Here is a 16,171-nt window from a genome sequence, read left to right as displayed (position 1 = left end):
TCACTCACTGTATGTTGCTTTACAGTTCCTATTAGTATTAGGTACTGTGACATTCTGTGGATAAAGTGCAACATAAATATCAGAAAATGCTGGGGAGACCCTCCCTGTTTGTAGAGAACAGTTCATGAGGGTATCAGTCTGCATCAGTGGTTGAAACATACCTCTGGAAATTACTATAGTAAAGGGCCATTTGCAAAGCTCAGTTGATATTCAGTCATTGACTGATTGCACCAAATACTTCCCTTGCTTTATCCTTTTTATGAAATCAGTGCTGTTGCATCTTTCTTTTTCATATCTTAAGCACTGTAGTAAACTCATCTTTTGATTAAAAGTGCCCAATTCCAGTCCATTTCATTTGCTGATACTAAAATGCCAGTTAATTCATTTTATTTTAAACTATGTTCAACTTTTTCATGATCGTGCTTCTTACATTATATTCCTACTGTAATTTTGTTTTTACAACTTTAGATTTTCTTGCATAGAACAACACAACTAGATATCATATAGATTTTAATCTAGTCATAACATAAATACCATTAGTATTCCAAAAGATTTCCAGCTCTTCCTCAATAACATGTTGAGACGTAGCTGATCCAAAGGGCCCATAATGCAGCACAACCTCATGAATTGTTTTACCATTATCCATATAGTTTTCTTGGTAAAAATAGAATTATACTGCTAGATTTGTTCACCTCTGTCTTAGATCTATGTCTGTCTGGGTGATAAAACCATTTGGAAGGAGACATGCTTTTTGATCCATGTGGTAGTATATGATACTTTAGGGCAGTTGTTTGAAGAAGTGGTGATATACGCATCTTCAAGAAACCTTCACTAGACCCAATGTTCTGGATCTAATCTCAAACCTTTCCCTTCCAGTGAATGTTGTTGAAAATGTGATTGGGTTATAGTCCTGGAAGATATGAATTGTCTATTCTAAGTTCTTTTCAATCTGGTTTCAGGCTGGTGCATACTAAAGTACTTAGATGGCATCATACTTAAAAAGAGGTTTCTGTGTCCTCCAATAGTATTAAACAATTTTGATAAAAATGTGTGAAGAGGATATTAAAATGTATACTATCCAGCAAGTTTGAGTCTGTTGAATTTGACCTGGTTTTCTGTGCATCAAAACATAACATTTGTTAGTGCCCTGTTTCCCCGAAAATAAGACCTCCCCAGATAATAAGCCAATCAGGCTTTTAAGTGCATGCACAAAAATAAGCTCTCCCTTGAAAATAAGCCCTCCCCAAAAACCATTGCAACACAGTTGCAGCCACGAGGTGACCACGCTCGCTGCCCCCTGCACCTCAAAAATAATAAGACCTCCCTGTCTTATTTTTGGGGAAACATGGTATATGCTTTGAGTTAATAGTCATATACCCAGTTATAAGACAGTTCTGTGCAACAAATCCCCTGTAAAACTTTATGTAATGTACAGGTTTGCAAAATAGAATACTTCCTTTTCTTTAAGCAGTTAAAAAAGAGCAGATATCTCAGACAATTGCTGTTCTGGATGAATAGTTTCTAAGTTTATAATGAAAGCTGTAAAACTTCTAGGAAATTAATACATGTTGAACTGTTTATATTGTGAAATGTAGTTATTAATTTTAAGATTACCATGGCATTTTCTTTGTCCCCCTCCCCCTTTTCTTTCACTTTTAGGAAACTGAGTGTTAAATCTATAACCAATCCTCTTTTTCTTGATAATGCGGGTACTCCATCCCCAAATGGACTATATGATTTGGCTTTGGGTCCGCTTGACAACAAGGAAGTTTGTGTTACTTGCTTGCAAGATTTCAACAATTGTCCTGGTCATCTAGGTCACATAGAACTACCCCTCACTGTTTATAATCCTCTCTTTTTTGATGTAAGTATATTAAGCCATAGTTATGTCATATGTGGGTAGCAGTGAATGAATCATTATTTAATTAATAATATATAATAAGAACTTTTCCACTCTGTTGTAATATTATAACAAAATAACATTGGCATGGTATTAAACACATGTGAATTAGCAAGATGATAAAGAAACTGTTCTTATTTTCAGAAATTATTCCTTCTGATGCGAGGTTCCTGCTTGAATTGTTGCCATCTAACATGTCCACGAGCTGCAATTCATTTATTACTAAATCAGCTAAAGCTACTAAAAGTAGGATTGATTCAAGAGGTCCATGATCTTGAAGCAATCCTGAATAGGGTAAGTTTTATTTTGCTTAATATTTTTTGACAGTACTTCATATATTTTTAATGTCTTAATTCTCTCAGTTTTTAGATGAAAGCTCAGATGTAATTGGTGATGAAATTGAAGAAGTGTTAAATAGCCACACAAAAGATATGCTCCAAAATAATCAGCATAAGGACTACAGCGCACATGTAAGTAAGAAGAATCAATATGTAATGCAGTTATTTACACTACTTTTAAAAAACAGCTTCATTTCATTTCCCATTAATTTGTGAATCACTAGTTTTTTACGGAAATGTCATTTATTCTGCTTTAACATGTGACATTTTTATTTCATAGTTTGAGGCCAAACTGTTATTCCCTAATTTCATCTTTTGCAAAAGAATGCAGTACAATTGTAGACTGCTCAGAAAAGAAAACAGGGTTTTCTGTCTGCAGGCAGGAAAACCATTGATTCATTCTTCCTATTATCTCTTTAACATTTGTGAGGGTCACTGCCTAGTTAGTAGATGTATGTGGCATATATTGGTTTGCTAGATAATATTTAGACTAGAAGTCCTAGCTAATAGGAAGAATGAATCCAGCATTTTCCTGGCTATGAATTGTTCATAGGAGATAAAGCCTATGGGAGACTAAATGGAAAGACTGACTAGAAAGTAAGTGATGAAGGCCTGCTGTTCTCTTTAATGTATTCATGGATCAATATAACAAATGCTTGTGGTGATATTGGAGGTTTCTTAACTCATTACAGAATGAAATTTTAAATTAGATTTGTTCTTGTTAATGCTCTTGATTATATTTAAATTTGTGTTTCATATAAAGAATAATTTCTAGAACTTTGCTTTTTATTCTTGCTGTAGGTAAAAAATGTATGTGAACGTAGAAGTAAAATTATCTCTCAATTTTGGAAATTACACATGACTTCAAAGAAATGTCCAAACTGCAAGTAAGTTTTTTTTTTCTAGACATTTTTGTTCCTCCTCCCTTCCTCACAAGTTTAAACACCGTTAGGATTTGTTTTCATGTTGGGTTAATGTTTCTGTTTTTCCCCCCTCCATCTTCAAGAGCAGGAAGATCACTTGTTCGCAAAGAACATAACAGCAAGCTCACTGTAACTTATCCCACTGTCGTAACTCAGAAGTCAGGCAAACAGACAATAGTGGAGGAAGTAGCAAGTATGTGTATTTTGTTGTATATTATACAAACATAGATCACAATAGTTCTTATTGAGAAATATTTTTGTCACCCCAGAACAGTTATAGAATATGCCATGTAGATGTAGGTACAACTTTTAAACTGCTTTCTGTGTCTAAGTTAAAAAATAATTGAAAGTTATGGATACTTTAATAAAAGGTGAATTTATAAATTATTTCAAGACACAATTTATCTGGGCTTTCTCAAATATAAGAATGAGAGGACATTTAGTGGAATTAAAGCTAGTCCCAAATCCCATAGATTTCCAATCTTCACTAAAATTAGCCTGAGTGGGTTTTCTCACTTATATTTGAAGCCATATTTGAATTGAATTGAATACTTTATTTGGCCAAGTTTGATTATAGACTCAAGGAATTTGTCTCTGGTGCAGAAACCCTCAGTGTACATGCAAGGGAACAGAATAATGATATTCAAAATAATGATACCAATAAAAGGGGGGTAATAAAGAATGTAATAAGAATGATAAATAATAACACTACAGCCATACTATATGATAAATGCATATAGACAACAGAGATGACTGTGAGAATTAGATGTTCAGCAGAGTGATGGCCCAAGTGAAAAAGCTATCCATGTGTCTAGTTGTTTTGGTCTGCAGTGCTCTGTAGTGGCATCCTGAGGGGATGAACTGAAAGAGTGTGAGGGATCTGCAAATATCTTCTCAACCTTCCTGACCTGTGCAATATAAGGTCTTCTATAAAAGGCAGCCTGGTTGCAGTTTTTCTTGCACTCTTAATTATCCATTGGAATCAGTACCTAACCTGTTTGATTGCTGTACCAAATCAGACAGGTACAAACTGTCTAGTTTGGTATAGCAACCAAACGGGATAGGTACAAATCTGTGGTTTCACAAACCAGAATGACTGATGTCATATTTCATGACCAAAGCAAGCACCCTAAGCAGCATTATATCTGAAAACAGCCAAATCCTAATCCAACCAACAATTTAGAAAGTACATTTAACTTGTCTTTGCAAATCATGTGAACCCAAAATGTGAATTATTCAGTTTTTATTTGACACAGTACATGAACCGTACTCTTTGGATTATCATGATGCTCATATCCACACAACTGTTGTTTATTCACAATAAATAAATAAATAAATAAATCACAATAAATTGAAAATGTTGTGTAGTATAAGGTGGCAGTTGTCTACTGACTGAAAATACCTAGAGAAAAGTAAATGCAGAAATTATTTCAAGTACCTTTTGATAGTTGTCAAGACATACCATAATTAAAACTTCTTAGCTGTAGATGAAACTCAGCTGGGAAAACGAGGCTACATGACACCTTTGACTGCCAAACAACACATTGAAGTTTTGTGGAAGAATGAGGGTAAGTGAATAAAACTGCTGTTCTCTCTTCAATTTATTAAAAAAAAAGATGCTGAAAGCTATGTTAATGGCTGATCTATTTTACTTTAGTAACTAAACTAAAATATAACAGCATAAACATAAAATGACAATAAAATAACTTTACAACCAGCAACATCCCTTTCCCTAGGAATAATCATAGCAATACCCACATCAAGAGAAACTAAAATGACTCAGTCAGCACTAAGTGCCCACTGAAAATGCTAGCTCTTAATGGCTTAGGGAAAAGCTAACAGGATGAGAGCACGTCTGATAGTGGGAAAATGCTGTTTTAGAAAAGGGGATAGTGATTCAGAAATAATGAACTGGAATCTCTGCAAATGATATTTCTTAAGGGGCAGAACTCTAGAGGGAAACTTCCCTCATTCCAGTAAATGGGCAGATACTGCTGAGTAAAGGCAATGCCAGCAAAATTTAGATCCTGAATAATGAAGTGTTTTATAAATAACAACCAGCACTGAGTTACTCTATGTGTAGAATATATCTATGAAATCTATAATTGCAAATCTAGGCGCTAGTGTACATATTAATGCTTAAAGTACAAAATTGAACTCTTAATTATCACACCTATAATTTAGAGGATTTTTTTTCAGATGAGATCATTGAAATAAATGTGAGCTATGCAAACATGTTGCATATAATTCTTGCAAAACTTCTATACATTCTCACATAAGAACACAAAATTTCTCTGTGGTAAAAAGCTGGACTATATTTACTGTAGAAGTCTAACTAAAATATAAATGAAATTAATTATCTTAATTTCCACATATGAATATTTAAGAAACACTAGATAGTCCTTGATTTATGTCCACAATTGAGTCCAAAATTTCTGACTAAATAAGATATTTGTTAAATGAATTTTGCCCTATTTTATGACCTTTCTTGCTACAGTTGTTAAGTGAATCACTGCAGTTGTTAAGTTAGTAACACAATTGTTAAGTACATCTGGCTTCCCCTTTGACTTTGCTGGTCAGAATTTCACATGATAACATGTCCCCGGAATACTGCAACTGTCAGAAATATGAGTCAGTTGCCAAGCACTGGATGATGTGGCCCTGGGGATGCTGCAGTGGTCATAAGTGTGAAAAATGGCCATAAGACTTTTTTCCCCAGTGCCGTTGTAATTTTGAAAGGTCATTAAATGAACTCTTATAAGCCAAGGATTACCTCTACATCCTGAAATGTTATATTTGAGTTTTGTACTAATTTGACTTCCCTTTCATTTTTAAAAAATGTATGCAAACTTTAGTCAGCAAATAAAACCGAAATAATAAAGAGAAAAGAGAATCTAAATAGATACACCCAAATAAGTATGTATTGTAACATCTGGCTTATGACATGTAAATCAAATAAAAAGTTTCTAGAGAAATACAGCAGTGATAGGCTGCATCTTGGTTATTTCAGTTCTTTCTATTTTCAGGGTTTTTCCTTTCCAAGCTTTTCTCTGGGATGGCAGTCACTGGTGATTCAACTTTCAATCCTGAAATGTTTTTCCTAAGTAAACTTGTTGTACCACCTTCCAGGTAATACTATTATTTTCATTTTTATTATAACAGTTATATTTATGATGCCCAGTTTATTGAGAATATTTTCTAAGGATAACCAGTGCAATCTGATCTATAGATACCGTCCCGTGAATTGTGTTGGAGATCAGATGTTTGCAAATGGCCAAACAGTGAATTTACAAGCTGTTATGAAGGATGCCCTCCTCATTCGGAAGCTTCTGGCTTTCATTGCTCAAGAGCAAAGTCACTCGTTACAGACAGAAAATGGAGATCACAAGACAGTAAGATTGCTTTAGTGATTCATAATGAAAAAAATAAAGCTATTTAGGTGAAGTAATCTTTTAAAAAAATTAGACTTTAGCCAGCTTTCTGAGTATTTAAAAAAGTAATAATATTATTCCAAACACTGATGACAAAGATTTACTTTTTCATCTTTAAGCAAAAAGATCTTGCTGAAATTCTTCAGCCATTGCTCGCACTCTTCTCTTTGTAAAATCAAGGCTATGAATCCTTCTCCCTCTTTTTTTAACTACTGTCCCTCCCCTCCCTCTCCCCCCCCCTCTCATTTTTAAACTGGATTTTTTTCTTCTTAAAATTTTAATGTTCTACAGATGATAGACCAGCCCTTGGAACCTCTAGATCATTCTGTCTTGGCAACAATTCCTGGGCAGACTCCGGCAGATAAGCTTTATAATAGTTGGATTCGTCTTCAAAGCCATGTTAATATTTTGTTTGACAGTGACATGGATAAATTGATATCTGAAAAATACCCTGGTGTACGACAGGTAAGATTTGTGAAGATGTTTAAAAATATTAAGTATTTTAAATATACCTATAAAGTATATTATTTGTATTTGCATATTATCCTTTAGACAAATACTTCCAAGATTATATCATATAAGTTTAGAAATATACAATGTAATGAACAAATCATGTTAGGAAACAAAAATGAGCAGCTAAATTAACGTAGAATTTTTAAATAACCAAGATATTATGGAATTGAATCATTATCAGAAGTGTCAACCTGCAGAATTTTTGTAAGTAGTGTGTAGCACTGGAAAATGTTCTCTTAGTAATAATCATAATCAACTACACTTTTGTAACATCTAAAGTATTGCTTTTTGTACTGACATGAGATGAGTAGATTGATTTGGGATCTAGCTTTGTTTCAAATATCCAAATTCAACCATTCAAGTATTTAATTATCAAGTGCTTTAAAGTTAGAATTTGAATCTAAGCATAGTGATATAGTTTTAGGCTCTAATCCCAATTAAAATGAACTAGCATCTATGTTCTCAATTCATTATGAGTGACAGGCTTTCTTCAAAAATGTTTCCATATGCAGTACATTACAGTAGTTGATTTGGGATGGTTCCGAAATATAGGTTCCTATTGCCAAGCTTTTTTCTTAACTGAGAATTACTATTATCACACCACCCAAATAGCACATAAGGCAACCTATGACAGATGACTTACATCAGGATTTCTAGTGGTAAGATTGGAATATAGAGAAGGAATGGATGGATCTTTTGGCCCAAGGATCACATTTGTTATTGGTTAAACACAGTGTGTGCATCTGTACATACCCCTCTTGCAAATATGGCGGAATGCCAAATATGGCATTCCGCCATATATAAAGAGCATACATAAAATTTTTTTTGTATTAGCTGGCTAATGGGAAAGGCAAGAGAGTGCTTTTCCTGTAACTAAACTGATTGAAGATTAAATTACTGATTTCTTGCTAGAGAAAGCCAACAATTTATTTTTCTTTTCAACTAATTAAAAGGAAAAAGTTGGACGATGCCTCTGACCTGCATAAGTCACATCTTTGGCATCCAAAATACATGTCAATTTCCTCATGAAAAGACATTCCAAATAGAGCATACTGGATAGCCACAGAATTTCTGACAGTCAGAATTGTGTTAGTTTTCATTAGTCCTATCTCTCACATAATTTCCACAAAACACATGTTAATAACATTGATAACTAATTTTTATTTTACCCTTAAATCAGATAATCTCCTGCACTTTCATGTAGTAAAGTTTAAAAGCATTTCTCTGGATTTTGCTACTAGAAAGATAATATTTCAGAATCTTCAAAGTGATATGAATCCATTTATGTTTGTGTCTTTTTTGCTATCCTTGCTGCTAAATTTATGTTGAAAGCTTCTTGAAAAAAAGAATGGCCTGTTTCGTAAACATATGATGGGAAAGCGAGTGGATTATGCTGCCCGGTCAGTCATTTGCCCTGACATGTACATTCAGACCAATGAAATTGGCATTCCTATGGTAAGGAAACATTATTTTTTATTATTATTTCCTATTCCAATATATTATTATTATTAAGAAAACAATTATTTTATCTTAAGGCTGTCTTTTTCTTGTCTTCCCAAAACTTTGTCTCTCCTGTTTGGAAACTATTGCCAGGAATATTTTAAAAAATGATAAAATGTTGAGAGAAATGCATGCAAAAGAAGGAAATATGGGAAAGCGGATGGCCACAACCAGAAAGGAGTACAGCTGGGTGCAGTTACCATATTTAGATGTTATGTCAGTTATGCATGAGAATCAGAAGTTTATGAGAATTAATAATCCTCACTAGTAATATTGAATCTAGACAGTGGAAGTGTGTCCTACAAGAGAAAGATAACTGTATTTTTCTTAAGAGTGATGAAAATGTATACAATGTTTTCTTTTTTGCCTCTTTTCTTCTCTTGCAGGTATTTGCTACCAGATTGACCTATCCTCAACCTGTCACTCACTGGAATGTCCAAGAATTGAGACAAGCAGTCATAAATGGGCCAAATGAGCACCCTGGGGCTTCCATGATTATCAATGAAGATGGGTCTCGCACAATATTGAGTACCACTAGCCAGACTCAGAGGGAAGCCATAGCTAAGCAACTCTTAACCCCTTCCACCGGAGCACCAAAACCAGGGATAAAAATTGTGAGTGGTGTCCAAATCTAGTCATCTATATTATCTATATCAAGGTATACATGGCATGTATGTGGTAGAGATCCTGACAGTCATAACTTAACTTAAAACAGTTCATATAGTGACCATTCGAAGTTACAATGGCATTGAAAAAAGTGACTTAAGACTGTTCTTCATATGACTGTTGCAGCATCCCCATGGTCACCTGATCAAAATTAAGACTCTTGGCCCCTGACTCACATTTATGACTGTTGCAGTGTTCCAGAGTCATGTAATCAATCACCTCGACCTCCTTACAAGCAAAGCCAGTGGGAAAGCCAGATTCAGTTGACAACTGTTACTAACTTAACAACTGCAGAGATCCACAACCGTAGCAAGAAAAGTCATAAAAGGGGACTCATTCATTTAACAACTGTCTCACTTAGCAACAGAAATGTTGGGGTCAGTTGTGATCATAAGTTGAGGACTACCAGTATATTCGCTTGGATGTTTGCTTTAGATATTTTGATTACTGTACTGTATTGCATATCTGTAGGCTTGACTGTATAATTATGAGTGTTAGGCATCTGGGGATCCACAGAGCTTAACTTATATATCCCTGATAGGACAACAATCCTATAAAGCCATACAAAATGTTTATGAATAAGAGAGGTTTTGAATTCCCAAATCCCAACTAATGGCGCAGTGCAAACTGGATGATGGACTGGTAGATTCATGAGTCTGTCTTGCAGCAATAAGATACACTAAGTATCTTTTTTAATATTTTAAGGTTTGTCTTGTCTGTTATCTTATTAAGAAGGCCAACCTAATGTGCACTTGCTTGACAGTGAAGGGAGAGCTCACCTCACAGAGTTGAGCCCATCTGTGTTTTGTGTGGAGTATCATCCATAATGCTGGGTCAGTACAGTAGAGTTTGATATTTTCATCCAAGGCCATTCTTCCATTTCTGAATGTAAGAGCCTGTTTCTGAAATTGGGCCTTAGGGATCAATTGGTATTGTTGCTATTGTACCAGCCTCTGTATCTGCTTTGTCTCCTGAGCAGCTTGATGCTGTAGCTGACTTGGCGGTAGAGTTCTCAAGTGTTGAGAATGTTGGCCATCTTCTTTTTTAATTATGTTGGCATAACTATTGGCTTAACATTGTCTTCAAACACAATCTAATATATAGCATATAGATGAAAGACATACCATATTTTTCAGAGTATAAGACGCACCAGAGTGTAAGACGCACCACAATTTTGAAGAAGTAAATTTTTTAAAAACGTTTTTGCCCTCCCCGGCTCCCAGGAGCACTCTGCAGCATCCCAAACCATCTGCACACCCTGTTTTTTGTGAAAAATGGGAAATGCAGAGAGTTTGGGAGGCCTGCAAAGTGCTTCTGGGGGCCAGGGAGGGCAAAAATGGAATGCATGGGGGCTTGATCTTCTTAAAGAGTAAGGCTTTTATTGATCTCAAATCCACTTTTCTCTACCCTTCCCACCGCAGGACAGGACTAAACATCTCTCTCTGCACTTTATTTTTTCCCCTCGGACTGGCTTGGCCCAAGGAGCAGCAGTCAACATGCTTCTTCTCTTCAGCGAGGAGGGAAAGACATGCGGGGGCTGCTGAATGGCTGCTGCTGTGCTTGGCTGGGAGTAGTCCATTGAATGAGGAGGGGTGGGGATTCCTTCCATTTGGGTTTATGGTTCCTCGCGGCGGCTAAGCAGCAAAAGGAAGTATAAAGCAAATGAGGCTGCCTTGTCACACACACACACACACACAAATCCACCCGGATTTGTCACGCAGCAAAGAGATACGGTAGCTAGCCTCAATAGCAGCAGTAGCAATAAACACTGCATGACAGATCCAGGGAGATTGGGGTGGAGGTGGGGGTGGAGCAAGGGATGAAAACCAATCTCCTCTTCATGAAGACTTTTCTCAGAACCCTAGATCTCCATTTTCTCTCCGGAAAAAGCTATTGGCATCATTGGGATTTTGGCTAGTGAAAGAACCGCAGGATGGAAAGGAAACTTTGGAATGTGGCAGCTGCCAGGTTCCAGAAATAGGGCGCTCCTGTATGCCAAAGTTTTCTTCCCATCCTACGCTTCTTCTATTAGCCAAAATCCAGATAATGCAAATAGCCTTTTTCTGGAAAGAAAGTGGAAATCTAGGGACCTGAGAAAAATCTTCATGTCAGAGGAGATTGGTTTTCATCCCTTGCTCTTCCAGATCTGTCATGCAGTGCTTATTGCTACTGGTGCTATTGTGCCCAGCTACCATATCTCTTTGCCACCCGAAAATGCTATTACTGTGATCTCTGTGAACTTCCATATTTTCTGTCCTCCACAAATGTGTGTTTTTTCCTCACGTGCCACTATCAATCTTTTGATTTTGGGAGGGTCTACCAGGAACGAGGAAAGGCAAAGAATATCAGGCAATCCTTCCTGTGTATTTCTCCATTTTTGTCTTTTTGATTTTTGATATTTTTGTCTAGGCTTTAATTAGCTCTTTATAACCTTTCCAATTCATGATGAGAAAAGTTTGTCATTGTTTTCAGGATAAGCTGAAATAAAGCCTTGCTAAATAATCTGTATTTGGTTTATTGCTAGCTTTAGGTTTATTAGCATTGAAGCAGAATTAGGGGAAGTCAGACTCAGCCACAAGAAGGTCAGTTTATTCTTTCAAAAAGTAGAATGAGGAGGAAGTCCTGTCTTATACCCCAGCATGGCTGAACAGGCACTCTAGATTTGTTTGTAGAGAATTTATATTTCACCTTATGAAATGAAAACTTATATTATAGGTTTTTACCTGTAATTCCAGCTCTTATGCTGGAATAATAAAACCCTAAAGAGTTTTCTCAAAGTCTAGATTTCCTTACATTGCTTGGGAGTTCTGGGATTTAGAATACCAGTATATCTGGGAGGTTGTTTGTCTAATAATCTGTTTACCTTTGTTGTTTTTTCCTTAGTCCACTGCAATGTCTAATTATCTTTAAAATGAAATATTTATATAATTGAACTTTGTTTTTGTCAGGTATGCCGCCATATTAAGAATGGTGATATCCTTCTGCTGAATCGACAACCCACTCTTCACAGACCCTCCATTCAAGCCCATCGAGCAAGAATCCTGCCTGGAGAGAAAGTTCTGAGACTTCACTATGCCAACTGCAAAGCCTATAATGCTGATTTTGATGGTGATGAGATGAATGCTCATTTCCCTCAGAATGAACTAGGCCGAGCCGAAGCCTATGTATTGGCCTGTACAGATGAACAGTATCTGGTTCCCAAGGTAAATTGTTAAACGTACAAATCATCATTGATTATGCATGCCATTTTCCATATTTGTTTTTCAGCCACTTAGGGATTTTGAAATTAATTAATGGTGATTTTGACAGCTTGTCAGTGTCAAAATGCATTAGATCTTGGCAAAGAAGTAATTTGTTGCCTCTAGCCTAATCATCATCATCATCACCCTACTGTGGAATCAAATGCAGGACCAAAATCCAATAATCAAAGCTCACTGCAGTAATTATTTTTTCTGTGTACACTATAAACAAAAGGGCACACTTATATTTGTATATTTTAAGAAAGGAAGAAAAAATGATGGTCATACATATATATAAATAATAGATGACATAAGAATAAACATTTCATAATGAGAAACGCTCAAGGTACTTTCTTGCCCTTCTACTGTTGATATCCTCTAAAAGGAATTATTGTCTTAATTTAAAAAATCAGTTGTGTAGCCATCAACGTTTCCATAAGATACTGAGAAGAGAGACTTTCAAGGCCTCAATTGCTGCACATTCCTTCTGTTTCTATCTTGGTTAACACTCCACTTCTTCAGGAGATTGCTTGCTTTCCCTTTTGACCTCTTAGGGGGCAAAATATATGTCTGAAAAGACAGTTTAGCCCAGTAGTTCCCAAATTTTTTCAGTCCACTGCCCCCTTGGTACTACAGACTGATCCTCAGTGCCCCCCCCTCCCCAGTGGTGGAATTCAAATTTTTTTACTACCGGTTGTGTGGGTGTGGCTTGGTTGGCATGGCTGGGGAGTCATGTGACTAGGCGGTTTGCAGGAGGGAAGGAAGATAGTAACAGTAAAATTCAAAACTAACAATTGCACATTTATTCAAAATCCAATTTAAAAACCTTTTTAGTTAATGTTAACTCAACAAAATTGTTGAACATGATCCAGTGATACCAGGTTTTCAAAGTCTGATAGTCCTTTATCAAGAACTTTAGTAACTAGTAACTTAGTAAACTCAGTAAAATTTAGTAACTACTTCACTGTTCTTAGTAGATGATAATTCCTGTGTAGATATTGAAAGAAGTAATCTCAGTAAGGTATTATCACAAAGCACAAAACTACAACAGATATCATTAAGATATCACAAACTTACAAGATGTTCTTGTAAGAAACCCAAAATGGATAATAAACACTTTTATCTAAAGTTTTTCATCTTTAGATCAATGAACTTAATTATTTTTTTCTCTCCCTCACAAACATATAGATATACCAGTGGGGGGTTTCAAAATTTTTTAGAACCTATTCTGTACGTGTGGCCTATTTTGTGGGCATGGCTTGGCAGTCAGGTGACCAGTGGGAGTGGCCAACTTGTAAAATATGGTGAAACTCATTTAACAATGCTCTTGCTTAGCAACCAAAATTTTGGGCTCAATTGTGATCATAAGTTCTCTTTCTTTTTCTTTCTTTCTTCCTTACTTCTTTCTTTCTTATATCTCTCTTTTCCTCTTTCTTTCCTTTCTTTTTCTTCCTTCAGTCCTTTCTTTCTTTCTTGTGCCTCTTTCTTTTCTTCCTTCCTCTTCCTTCCTTCCTTCCTTTGTTCCTTCTTTCTTTCTTGTCTCTGTCTCCCCCAATTACTTTCTCTTTCTTTCTTTCTTTCTCTCTCTCTCTCTTTGTCTCTCTTTTCTCTCTCTCTCCCTCTTCTTTCCTTTTATTCTCTCTTACTTTTTTTCTCTATTTCTCTCTCTCTCTCTCCCTCCCTCCCCCCCTCTCTTTCACCCCCACTTTCTCTTTCACACACACATACCTTCCAGTTGGCGAAAATTTCTGTTTTGCCAGCTGGGAAGCTGGCAAAGAAGCCTCATTTTCCCTACCACCTGCAGCTCTTGGGAGGAAGGATGAAGGGAAGCGAGCCCCAGGCCTCGTCACTGCCTCCTACCTCGAGAGCTTCCTTGAGAGCTGGGGATGGCCAGCCTCTCCCGTCACTGCACCCTTCACTCACCTTTCACCCAGAGGATCTGCCAGTGGGGTGCCTGCCATTTCATCTCCCGAGAGAAGCTCGGGAGAAACATGCATATGGCCGCAACTCGAGGCTCCTGAGGAGGATGACACCAGGGGTGGCAGTGGCGCCTGCTGCTGCTCTTCTGCTCCCGGTAATGCAGGCTTCTTGGAGAGCATTAAGTTGCAGGCGCACTGATTCCAGCAGCTGCGTTTTCCCTTGAAATTTGCTGTCCCAGCAACCCGAAGGGGACAATCTCCCAGCGGCATCTCAAGCGCTCCCACCCTTAGCCGCGAGGGAGTGAGGACGGCTGGGTGCAGTTTGTTACCTCCTGGCTCCCCTCAGATCATTGAGGGGCCTCGCATGCCTTCTCGCTCACATGGCCTGCGTGCTTCCAGCAGAAATGGGAAGCGTGGGGATTTTAATGTAGTAGGGCAGGGGAGGCTGGAGCAGGAGGTTAAATAAACAAATTTGGCTTCGCTTCCTTGTGTGGCAAGAGAGAAAGGTGCCTGAGACACTCCTGGGAGAATGTCCCCTTCAGATTGCTGGAACAGCAAGTTTCAAGGCAAAACCCAGCTTCCTTGCGGGGCAAGAGAGAAAGTTGCCTGAGAGAATGTCCCCTTCGGGTTGTCCCCTTACTGTCCCTCTGCCGCCCCCTTGCCTCTTAGCGCCCCCTTGCCTTTTAGCGCCCCCCCCAAAGTCATCCCACCCTTTGGGAACCACTGGTTTAGCCTTACACTCATCTGGAAACTATTTCTGAAAAGATGAAACGTTAGAAACGCTAGAGGAGTTAGTCAATCTATAGCTGGATTTTGCAGCCAGCCTGTCCCAGGTAATCACAAGGTAAGCCAATTTCATGGAGTACTGAGGCTTGTTTTGCAGCTTATTTTGGCAGTTCTCTTATATCTTCCACAGTACTTTTACTTTCAAGGAATTGTCAGGTTAAAGCAAAACAGGCCTGAACATTCCTCTCAGCCATGGGCCATTTTGAATAGCATAAAATCGATAGCCAGCCCATTTTGCAAGATTGCTGTTATTAGCTATTTCTGCTTCTCATTTAGGAAAGTTACAGTGCTTGAAGGCTTATTTATATATTTTGTAACTATACAAGCCAGGTTTATTTACCTTAAGGTAGGCATGGACAGCAACAATTGATGTGTCAATTACAGTGATAGTGAAGAGCCCTCAGTGAGGTACCAATTTCTGTGCGTTCGCTTTAGCTTGTGATGAGAGTGATTTTGGACAACTGGTACTTCATGAAATGAGGTTAAACAACCAACTGCACAGGAGCTTGTGAAGCATATGTTGGAAAAGTGTGGAGTAATTTCCACACAGCAAATACCATTCCTTTAGTAAGTATAGTGGAGTTTGTACATCACTGAGCTTTACTATTTGTCAGAGGTGGGTTGCTCCCGGTTCGGGCGAACCGGTAGTAGTAGCGGCGGGAGGCTCCACCCACCTGCCAGGATTCTTCTGCACATGCACAGAAGCGTCGAGCACAAGTGAACCGTTAGTAAAAAAAATGGAAACCCACCACTCACTGCTATTTGTGTGCCATTTTCATTTGATGGTAAGAAAAAGCATGTATTTTTGTCACAACAACAAAATCCTTGTACCCAATTGTGTCCCAGCAAAATTGCTCTTTGTTTCCACCTTGTATAAAGTTTGATGGGTGTAGCCACAATATATATAAATAGTTGCCCTTTCTGATTGAGGCTGAGTGGTTTATGTAATGGGGTAG

The 16,171-nt window shown here is 37.4% G+C and overlaps 1 protein-coding gene across 1 annotated transcript in view; it reads left to right on the top strand.

Annotated features, from left to right (window-relative positions):
* Window positions 1-16,171, top strand: part of POLR1A (RNA polymerase I subunit A) — a 42,899-nt gene that overhangs the window by 551 nt on the left and 26,177 nt on the right. The window contains exons 2-13 of the mRNA XM_014076217.2: window positions 1,660-1,864; window positions 2,045-2,194; window positions 2,263-2,370; window positions 3,040-3,125; window positions 3,245-3,354; window positions 4,643-4,729; window positions 6,188-6,290; window positions 6,391-6,553; window positions 6,884-7,057; window positions 8,438-8,560; window positions 8,992-9,219; window positions 12,220-12,474. Of these exons, the coding sequence (XP_013931692.2) occupies window positions 1,660-1,864; window positions 2,045-2,194; window positions 2,263-2,370; window positions 3,040-3,125; window positions 3,245-3,354; window positions 4,643-4,729; window positions 6,188-6,290; window positions 6,391-6,553; window positions 6,884-7,057; window positions 8,438-8,560; window positions 8,992-9,219; window positions 12,220-12,474 (1,792 nt within the window). The remainder of the gene's footprint in view (window positions 1-1,659; window positions 1,865-2,044; window positions 2,195-2,262; window positions 2,371-3,039; window positions 3,126-3,244; window positions 3,355-4,642; window positions 4,730-6,187; window positions 6,291-6,390; window positions 6,554-6,883; window positions 7,058-8,437; window positions 8,561-8,991; window positions 9,220-12,219; window positions 12,475-16,171) is intronic.

This window comes from Thamnophis sirtalis, unplaced genomic scaffold, assembly GCF_051295495.1.
Source record: "Thamnophis sirtalis isolate CommonGarterSnake01/CBP01778 unplaced genomic scaffold, rThaSir2_p1.2 scaffold_4, whole genome shotgun sequence".
NCBI classification, from domain to species: Eukaryota; Metazoa; Chordata; class Lepidosauria; order Squamata; family Natricidae; genus Thamnophis; species Thamnophis sirtalis.
This window is presented reverse-complemented; position numbering and strand designations above follow the sequence as displayed.